Source organism: Cryptomeria japonica, chromosome 5 (genome assembly GCF_030272615.1).
Source record: "Cryptomeria japonica chromosome 5, Sugi_1.0, whole genome shotgun sequence".
NCBI classification, from domain to species: domain Eukaryota; kingdom Viridiplantae; phylum Streptophyta; class Pinopsida; order Cupressales; family Cupressaceae; genus Cryptomeria; species Cryptomeria japonica.
In genome coordinates, this window is record NC_081409.1 from 232,623,514 (window position 1) to 232,634,707 (window position 11,194).

Sequence of the window (11,194 nt, forward strand, 5' to 3'; positions counted from 1 at the left end):
AAGAAAAAGATTAAATCTTTTTCCACAAAACCAAATGCTTATTCTATCTTTCAACATAATTAAATGAAACTATAGGTCTTATATTCAAATTTTTAACAAGACAAGAACGAAATTGTGACCTTACGAACATCTGCAAAGACTAAGATTTAGCTGTGACCTTACCAGCCGATAGTTGCAGTATTTCGGAGACAGTTTTTAAGAAGATGATAAATATAGAAAAAATAGTTGTTAAGATGACAGCATTTTATAGAGTTTAGAAAGCGAAAAATAAATAAAAAGTAAATGATTTCAAAATGAGAAAGCTTTTGGTCTGTCCATGAAGCTGAAAGATTCTTAATGAGTCTATCAGAAATCAGTCTGATTGAGTGCAAGACTCCAACACATCAATAATAGATAAATACAAATAATATAATAATATTTAAAGAAAAATACCATGTAAAATTCTATACCTATTCTTGAATCTATCTTCATATATTCACAGTAAGCAAAACAAAAAAATAAAAATAAAAAAAATAAAAGAATCTAACACTAGATCGAGTTTTATATTAAATGGCAAAATGCTTCTAAAATGTGATTGAATATGAGATAATTATGAAACAACTCAGTGTTTAGAACTACAAATCATCTTCCATTGTTCTTTGCAGATTTGAATTCTCAGACCCATTTCAATATTTTTCATTTGATTGCCCTGTTGAGTTCTTTGAATGAATTCCTTATAACAGAGGCTGATACATTGCCATTTGTTGCAGGATTGATGGCCTTTCTAATCTTGATTACGTTCATTGCAGTCCCAAGGGCATGCCCTGCAACTTCAAAGGCTTCTTGTGTCACCTCCCCTGCATCTTCTCCAAACCTGCATTACATTTTCTAACAACAAAGTAAGATTCAAAAGTAACAGAGACGTTTTTTCTTCCATGATAGACCTTTCCCATTGTAATGGGCATTGCCCCAGTTTTTTTATCACTTACGTCCATTTGTGGCTCTTGTTGCCTCAGTTAAGGCCCAAGAAATGTTGTTACAATTTTTTTTTTATCATCATCCATTTGTGGCTCTAGTTGCCTCAGTTAAGGCCCAAGAAATGTTGTTACAATTTTTTTTTTATCATCATCCATTTGTGGCTCTAGTTGCCTCAGTTTAGGCCCAAGAAATGTTATGTTACCAAAAACATTTTCATCACAACAGTTTGGACTGCCTTAACATATTCAGAAGCATTCATTTTTTAATTAATGATATTAGATTTCTATAATCTATAGTTTTGTTCAATGCTGTTTTTGTTTTTTAATTAGATTATAGACAATTTTTTGGCATCAATATTTCAAATCACATTATCCATTATTTGAATGAAGAATTCTAGAAAAAAAATGATTGATATTATTATTCTTAAATTATTATTTTTTTCTGTTCTCACCTGTGTGCAATAATTTCAGAGGTCACCTCAGAAGTGGCTGACAAAGCATCCTTCCCTGCTACTTCAAGAGCTTCCATAAGTTTGTCTGCCATTCACAAAATGATATTAGTCCTTATCAGGACAAGGATATGTTTACTAGCTGTTACACCTTACACTGTACAGCGATAGGAAATGAAGAAAACATACTGATAGCATCCAATGAAGCAAGCAGAACTTCTCCTGGCAGCATGGCAAAGAACTTTCGGCCTGCCTTGGACGTGATTACAGGGCCTGTAACAGCTCCACTTGCTGTTATCACCCCTTTAAGCACATTATTGCTCATTTTCTCACTCATCTTTGACAAATTCTTTACCCTGAACAAAATCAAAACATATTAATGGAAAGGTAAATTCCTCTTCTGTTTATCTATAAATAAATTAATTGATTTTCTTCGATCTAAATTATTTTCCATTTTTTCATTTTTTAAAATGATATCTTTTGTCAATAGTCTTTGGTCTGCTGGTGAAGTTAAAAGATTCTTAATGAGCTCACCAGAGAGGGAGTCTTACTGACTACAAGGCTCCAAAATTGTTTTACTGATTATATTGATTAAAATGAATAAAAACCACAAAAGAAAATACTTTTAACAAAAATTTAAAAAATCATTAAAATTTACAAACGTCCCAATACAATAAATCCATCATTCCAAAGTTTCATTATAGATCTTTATCTAATATAATTCCTAATTAATTATTCTCAAACTATTTGATTTTAGTTGTATTTTAAAATAAATAATTATTTATATAAAAATATATATCCAATTTAATATGGGATCACTATTTATTATTAAGAAGATTTTCTACAATTTATAGATATATTGATCTTAAATTTTTGATATTTTTTTTTAAGAATTGTCAAATTTCTTCTAAAATAAAATTAAAAATAAACATATTAAATTTTCTAATTGTTTTATTATTACAGAATTTCTGACAACTTCAATCATTCATACTGTTGAAAGAGATGGAATAAAAATTCATACCATAATAATTCTCGAAAATGCTGAGAATGGTTTCAGTAGCATACAATAAGTTTTTTGATCCTTCATCATTCATCTATGTTTATACTGTAATTAGTCATAATCAATATAAAAATTCGACTCTGCCTTTACTGATCAAAAAAAAATTCGTTCTCCAATTAAAAAATATCATATCTACCTTTAAAATAATTAAATTTTTAAAAAAAAACTATCTCAGTAGTAAAAAATAATAATTATATAATTTTTAATAAATCTTACAAATAACTGGATAAGATCTAAAATTTGAGAATAAACCACAAAAAAAAAATTAAATAGAAGCCTTCCTACCTTCTGATGTTTCTCTTGGTGCGAGGACTAATTTCTGAATTCCTTTTAGCCCTAACTTCACAAGGCTTTCCCTTGGCCTTTGTCGTACTTCTCACAAACTCACCACCTTTCTGCACCTGAGAAGAATAAGCATTACTACACTGAAATAACCCCCTGATAATCTGCCCTGACCCAGAAGCTATAGCCTTAGCCAAAATAGAATTATAATCCTCTACTTTAGGAGCCAAATCAGCCCAGTAAGCTGCCTCTGAATTTTCTCTATCACTAGCTGGCTTTCCACCATCTTTAGGGCAGGAAAAACAAGCATGCTGTTCAAGGCACTTGTCAAGCAACTCAAGCCCTTCTTTCTCTTCAAAACTGACTCCATAGTTCAAGATCTCAGAGCCACAGTTCCTGCCAAATTTAGCAGGCTCTGTTGTCTCCTCCACAGTTGGCACAGGTACTGAGAACAAGTAGTGACAGGAGTCCACTTTAACAGTAGGCTGGTCCTTAGTTATTGGCCAACTTAGTTCATCTCCAACTTTGGCTAAGATGGCTAATCCTGTATTTCCATGAAGGAGCCTGATTAGAGTAAATTCACCTCTACCCAATTCAATACTTTCTTCTTCCTCCACCAAATGGGCTGCTGCCCTTGGAATTCTAACAAGCACTTCATGACTGCCAAGAAGTTCCACAGGATCCTCTTGAAGCTGAGGCTCTGAACATTTTTGCTGTTCATTATTTTCTTGGAGATTTTTAGGCTTCCCTTTGCTCAAACTAAAGGGATTTCTCACTACCCACTGCATTTTTTCTTTTCTGTATCTCTCAAGAGAATTCTAGCTCTTACAATTGCAATTATTTGATTGTAAATGTCCAAGATTGTAATGAAAAGTTCTAATTCGGATTTCAGAATAGATTTCTTAACAACTAAGCCTAAAGATATAGGATATAAATCTTCTCCTTTCTCTGGTTTAGACAGGAATAATGTATAAACCTTCTCCTTTCTCTGGTCTATATAGATATAATAGCATATAAGCCTAGTGATTTGGTGAAACAGTTGCATGATTTACAGCGAGCTGTCTTCCATGAAATGATTAGCATATTCTTTTCAGCACTTTAGACGGTACAATACCACTAAATTCAAAGAATCTATCTTTTCAGCTTTACCCGTGAACGGCTCATAACTTTAGACTTTTAATGCAGTAATGAGTTTGTAGGATAAGAATAGGGTGCTGTCCAAGTCAAGATTATTCTATCAGATTTACTTAAAAAATAGATTTTATACAAGACATGTTTATAGTCTAATTGAAGATTATTTTTTTAATAAGAAAATTCAATCATGGTAGAAATTATATATTCTATCATTATTTATTTATTTTTTTCTTAAATTATTATATTATAAAATGAATTTTTGAAAGAGTTCAATTTTTCTTATAGTGATCAAAATATAGTTGTTAGAAGTTTGTATGCATCAACATAATATAACCGATTAATAGATCAAAAGAGAAAACAAGATTGAAAGCCAACAAGAAACCAAATGACAAAAACTAATAATGAAATAACAAACAACTCTTGGAGCTTATGGTTGGGCAGCATAAAAATCCTTCAAAGAATTAACACAGTTTATCATCAACGTTTTTTCTAGAGGATAAAAGGTGGGTTTTGAAAGGACCCAAAAACTCTATACAAAATACAAAATATCAATAAAGACAACCATACAACAAAAATACAACATGAAACAATAACCCAAAACATTCACATTACAACCCAAAAAGGGCAAGAGCAACAAAAAATCAACCAACTCAAGACAATTTGAAAGTGAATTATTTCAAAGAGATTTGGACATACAATTTGTCCCTATCAAGAAATAATGATGCATTTATCCTTCCTACTTGGTCATCCTCTTTTGGAGGCTAACCCAAAACCAAGAGAATCCTTATGGGATCTATGAAGACTTTCATCATATTCTAGTATTCTTTTATATGAAGTCATGAAGGTTAATAGCCAAAGCTCATTGATGGGGATAGTAACTTGTTCTTCCTAAGGCTAACCCTTTGGTCCTTCACAATCTAATTCCTAATAGCCATCTTTGAACCCTACATGACTATGCCCATGGGCCCAACCAAAGGGGAAGACACAAAAGGATCACACAAGGCTCCAACATCTAGTAATGTATCGACGTCATTGTAAGGACAAATAGGCACCTTGTTATGTTTTTTCTTCTAAGAATTTTGTGACCTCCTTTTGGTCTAGCACTCAAAGGTAGGATGCCCAACTATATGATATGTTTGACATAAGACTATGACACCCTCATACATAATATGCTGAACTGAATCGCCCAATTTGGATAATGATGTAAAGGAAGAAGGTATAACCTTACCCATATATGTAAATACATAAAATCTAGCAAACAAATTTTTTTTGGAAGTGGTCACTAGGTTAACAATGATGAGCTAGTGAAAAAAAGAGCTATATCCTTCAAGATCTCAACCTCCCAATTTTCTAAAGGCAAATATGAAAGCTTCACCCAAACTAGGACTTTATTAATGCATTCCTTTTCGAGATTGAAACCCAAAGTCAACCTCTTAATAAAGAGCCCATTTTTTCCAAGAACCACAAGCCATCTAAAAGGATACATACACAATCATTAGTGGTTATTACTATCAAATTTAATAACCATAATACATACAGTCAATCTAAATATATTAAGGGGAACTTGTATATGTAAAAAGAGGACGTTGTTTTCTTTTCTAATAAGCTGATATGCACATGAAATATATTTTTATAGGAAGGAGATGTAATAATCAATCTTGGTTATTGTTATTATTCTTGTTCTTTTTTATCATTGTTTTTATTATACCTTACCAAAACATGGCATTGGTAGTAACTCAATACTACAAAATTACATCCTTGCACTATATAGAGTAAGTTTTCTATATCATGACATATCCCTAGAGCCATACCTATTCCTTGATCAACTAATGCTTTGGCCCTATCGATGCATCCACTTAAGGGAATCATTTAAGATCAATAGTGCATAGCACAATAATGTAAAAAGTTCAACATGAAAATTGGGATGAGATCTCCAACCTCTTTTTGAATCTAGCCACTAACTGAAGTTATACTTACAATGCAATCAATGTACAATAGTATGATAGTAAGTATATCCTAGACAAATGTTAGTATGATTTCAACAACAATGCATGAACACAAAATCGCATAGTAACCAACTCATACATACTTCATGTATGAAATCATTATTTATACACAAAGTGATTGACTCATATATGCATAACATATACACATAAATACTAGCTAGCAATGCGAAGTGGATGCAACCCTACTACATGTATCTTCCTATTACTTGTTTCAATATCACATAAGGTCTTTATAATAAGTTTGACAACACAGAAAGCAAAACTAGTGTATCTCAAACTATAATGTGGGTCCATCATTTTTTTGAGCTCACAATTAATTATGAAGATTAGATAAGTATTTCATGCTACTTGTCATCACTTGCAAGGACATAAGTGTAATAGCACACCATGCATGCTAGTATTAATAAGTGTTCCACAACCTACTAAACCTCAAACTCAATGGACCATGATATTCATTGCTCAAGCATATTATTGATAAAATCCAATCCAAACTAGTATGTGGAAGCTTCTAACATCTATCACCTCTGAGCTATTGGCTAATTTTAACTAAACCTAGGATATGAAAGTTAACTTTTAACATATATCACCTAGATGCTACCAAGAAAAGTTAACTAGATTACACATGTATTGCACTTGGCCTTAACATGTGGAGTTATATTATAGCTAGATAAACATAATCAAAATGTCTTATGGTTTTACTTCATCTAGGTTTAACATGACTATACTATGATTCACTTATATAGGTTTAACAACTTTGAATATTAACAATGATACATCAAGCATGAGACCATGCTGGTAACACATTGATTTTTTTGGACATACCAATGCATGTACTAAAATCTTGAAACATGTAAATCATGACTTCAATTAATTGCATGTTATTGAAAAAGTCAATCCACCCTAGTGTGGGTAGCTCCTAGTATCTACCATTTGTATGCTCCTGGTGAAAGCTAGCTAAACATGTGACAATTTTTTTATATTTTTTAAAAAGCATGCTTCATGAAATTTGTCACACTATATCAACAATTAACTTATTTGCAAGTCATAGGTTTAATAATTTTGGTAATAACCTAGGGATCAATATCATTCTAAGTTGGCCCATGTATTTGTCTCAATTCTGGCATTTTGATATTCAAATAGTACATGGCAACAAATATAACACATGCTATCCTATGAGTTCACACCTTAGACTAGTTGATCTTGTTACATTATTATATACAATGTACATGGTCCTATAGGCTTTGAACGTTAGTTTACAAACATGCAAGTAACACAATAAGCCCATTTGAATTGATCTTCAACCATTCACATAAGCATACGATGCTACAAACTTATGAGGTACATAAAATTTCATAGATCATCCACTTTATTTACTTATAATTCTATATTTAAAGTAGCTTTATATAATCATAGTATGTAGCATGAGGATTATATTATTCACATCACCTTTCGATCAAACCTCCCCAAAAAATTATTCATTAATACTAGGTGTAGAGAAGAATATAATTCTCGATAAAATAAGGTCACACAAGGAAAGAACTATAGATACACCATCCATTCATTTCAAAAATTATGAGGATCATATGAATTTTAAATATGCAATGCCAAAATTATACCCAATCATTTATATACCAACAATAACCTTTTTCCAATCATTTGGAAGCCCCTTAGTCTTGACTATCTAGTAAGATAAGATAAGATATCAATTTCACATTATATTAACTCACAATTCTATTGAAAATAATTATAGCATGATATATATACATGTCTTTCCCTCATATCTATTATTGCGTGAAAATAACATATACGTCATATCAATCAAGATATAATTTACTTACCCCCACCAATTTTTGAGTGTGAGACTATCACTAAGACAACCATATCATAAAAGAAAATTATCAAGTAATCACTTTAAAGAACCTTGATCATATATATCTTCTTCATAAGATGGACATGTTATAATATCAAGAGAAATCAAGAAGTATAGATTGAATGATTAACGATGACATAATGATTCATCCACCCAAATGTTAGGGTTTAAAGCAGACTTGGGAGATAAACAATTAAAAATATAATGTAGAATAAAAGAGACAAAAATAACAAATCATAATAACACATAGATTTAACGTGCTTCACCCAATGTGGGCTACATCCACCAAAGAAACAACCAGACCAACTTCTTTTCTATTATCCAACAAAGAACACCTTACAATATGATGATTTTACATTACACAACCACTTATTTGTCAAGCATTTTAGTGGTTTATAAAGGTAATTTTACATGCCAAACCTTTATTTATTTGAGGTCCTACCCTTGAAACCCTTGGTTGGGGGTGCTAACCCTAGTAGCCCATGCTGGGGTAGTTACCTTCAGATCCCTATCGTGGCCTCCAATATCGATCGCTCGACAAGGGGATGAGATCCCCAAGCCCCATAGGAGGGGCTTTCCTCCCCTACATTCCCCTATTAATTGGTTTGGGGAGAAAACAGGAATGAAAAAAATCACCAAAATTTAAGCCGAACAAAATGATCAGCTGCCACATACCAACAATCTCCCACTTGGAGACTAATTCTAGGCTCCACACCAAATAATTTCCCACTTGGAGACTAATCAGGGTTCCACACCAAATAATTTCCCACTTCGAGACTGATCCTGGATGAAAATTGTTGCACCTATAGCTCCCACTAGATTAACACACCTAAACTTGGCTTGTTTATCATTGCCACTATTATCATGCTTTAAGGCCAACAAAAACTAAGCAAGAAGTTAGTTTCTCTCAAGTTACTTCCTTAGTTAACATATTTGTAGGATTCTTGTTAGTGCACACATTTTCTCCAACTTTAACCATCCATCCTCTAAAATTGAGCATGTGAAATTGTACCTGAGTTGTATATGTTTCATCTTAGAGTGAAGGAGAGTGTTGTTTGTGGATTGGTCTGGAAAAATTAGGGTTTCACCAATTAAGATAATAAAACCACCGATCTTGCCTATGAGATCAAAACATTAAAGGGTGAATCTAATAGATCTAGCCGCAATCCAAATAGGAAAAGGGTTAAAGATTTTGATTAGATTCATTGGTTTTATTTGCCACCCTCTTTTAGTTAAAGTTTGGTTGTGAATTATGAAATTAGGTTAAATAAATGGATATTTGAGGAGGAATAGTAAAAACAAATTGCTACAGATATCCAATAGAGCCATAGACACAAATCTGGGCAGAAGAAGAGAATCAAAAATTGCTCTCAAAAGTTCAGGTTGATTGTTCAGGACTCGGTAGTAGAGATTTTCCGTGGCCCTTTTATTTTCATTGCATCAAAATTTGAACTTGTTTGTCATCATCAACTTTGTCAAAATCTCTAAGTACAACTCCCGAGTCAATTCCATACACACAAAAAGAGAGGAAAATTTTTATGGATAAGGGTTTGCCTTGGGTCAAACTCTGATTTAGGAATTAACCTTGAATTGAATAATGTAAATTCTGAAGTAAAGGCTTAGAGATATACCTTAGATCTACAATGGTTGATAAAATTATTGATGATGCAATTCTCTTTAGATATGATCATAAATGTTGAATGTAATGACATGACAAAAACATGAACATGAACGACCTAATCAAACACACATGCTTGCATGAAGATTGATGTAACTTTGCTTCATAATGCTTGAAGGATAAAATGTTTCCTTGATGCTTTAGAATGTTGGATGATGAATTCTTGATGTATGAATGAATATTATGGATAGGTATTATTTGATTAATTACTTCTAGGTGAAAATGAATTGATAGAATATCTTTGTTCCTTAGGTAAATTACCGATTAGGCCAACCTCCAACAATCAAGTGTAGCCATAGGGACCAAAATCAATTGGGGAGGGATAAAGCTTGTCCAACTTCAAATTTGGTCTTGTTTAAAGGGGAATAGGGTGGTTTGGGGCACCTTGTTCCAGGACCAAGGTACTCCATGCCCTGGTCCTCCAAAAATAGGACCAACAACTCAAAAACTAGGGGATGACAACTCTAAGATGGGGGCCACTCAACGATGTCAATAGATAACGTCAAGGTTGGAGTAAAGAGGGCCAAAATGGACCTAGGAGGAATGGAGATAGGACACACTGAAGTAGGAGCACACACATGAAGTGTCAATTGTACTAGTTACAATTTACGATGCTACATTTAGCCCCCACTTTAATGGGAGTATGAGGCTTTGAAAATACTCATGATAAAGTAGAAAGATGACATAGAGAGAGAAGCAAGTAGGAGCGAGATCACAAGGAGATACAACATCACTAATTTTAAGGAACTAAGCCCCCAATATTAGGATCTTAACTCACACAATCACATGCAAGGACACAAAAAAAAGACAAAATGCCAAACAAAGACAAACAAAGACAAAAGATACGCCACGAGGGGTTAATACTAAAAACAAAAAATGCTCCAAGTCAACTAGTTGAAGAGACCATGATAATCAAAATGCCTTAACCACTAATATCATTCTTAGAATTCTATCACAAGAACACAAGTGATCACATGAAAAGAGAAAGAGCATGCATGAAGTGATGAACCATGATCCACAAATAAAAAAGATGTGAGCTCATGGGGAGGAGAAAGGAGAGAACATGGATGCCATAGGCTAGTAAGTTGCATTAATCTAGGTGATCCATGAGAAGAAGAGCAAGAGAGGACCGTGGATTCGACAAGCTAGCAAGATATGTTATGCTAGGTGACCCAAAGGAACATGAATAATCACAAGACAACAAGTTGTGTTATGTCGTGTGAGTCATGTGGAGAAGGAGAGTCATAATAGTCTAGCAAGCTATGTTATGCTAGTTCCACTCATCTTGAAAAAGGAAGAGTCGAAGGGTCTAGCAATTTGTGTTTGTAAAGTGGAAAATTGGATCCTAGTGACTCCCCACCTAGGAGAGAGAAAGGAAGCCACTAGGATGATTTTCGCTTGGAAGGACTCTACATTCAAAAGAGGGGCTTGAATCCACTAGATCCAAATCCAAGGGAAACAAGGATGTGAATTCCAAGTGGATTGCAAAGGTTAAAGTGTGATTTATCCTCTTTTGTAAATGAGAAAGTTAACTTGTTGACTATGTAGAAAAGAGAGATAAAATGAGTGAAATGAGGAGCTACCGGTTTGAGATCGCGTTGTTACTTCGGATCTGAGATATTTAGACAGGCGCAGATTTGCCCTATGAATTTGAGGAAAAGTTGTCAGGATCGTGCTGAAAGTGTCCATGGTCCTCCAAAAAATCCGCGTAACAAAAAGGGTTCTTCCACCCCTGTAAATGGATTCCAGATTTGAAAAT

At 33.3% G+C, this 11,194-nt stretch overlaps 1 protein-coding gene across 1 annotated transcript; it reads right to left on the minus strand.

Annotated features, from left to right (window-relative positions):
• Positions 1–523: 523 nt before the first annotated feature.
• LOC131029086 (senescence/dehydration-associated protein At3g51250) lies at positions 524–3,765 on the minus strand. Its single transcript, XM_057959488.2, has 4 exons — positions 2,751–3,765; positions 1,595–1,761; positions 1,409–1,493; positions 524–853 (listed from the first exon to the last, which is right to left on the minus strand). Exons 1-4 carry the CDS (start codon positions 3,533–3,535, stop codon positions 676–678), a joined length of 1,215 nt encoding a protein of 404 aa, XP_057815471.2. The 5' UTR covers positions 3,536–3,765; the 3' UTR covers positions 524–675.
• Between the last annotated feature and the right edge of the window lie 7,429 nt (positions 3,766–11,194).

Coding starts and splice junctions, on each gene's coding strand:
- LOC131029086 (XM_057959488.2), bottom strand. CDS start 3,535: ATGCAGTGGGTAGTGAGAAATCCCTTTAGTTTGAGCAAAGGGAAGCCT. Junction 1,762..2,750: donor ACCAAGAGAAACATCAGAAG/GTAGGAAGGCTT, acceptor GATTTTGTTCAG/GGTAAAGAATTTGTCAAAGA. Junction 1,494..1,594: donor TGCTTCATTGGATGCTATCA/GTATGTTTTCTT, acceptor TGTGAATGGCAG/ACAAACTTATGGAAGCTCTT.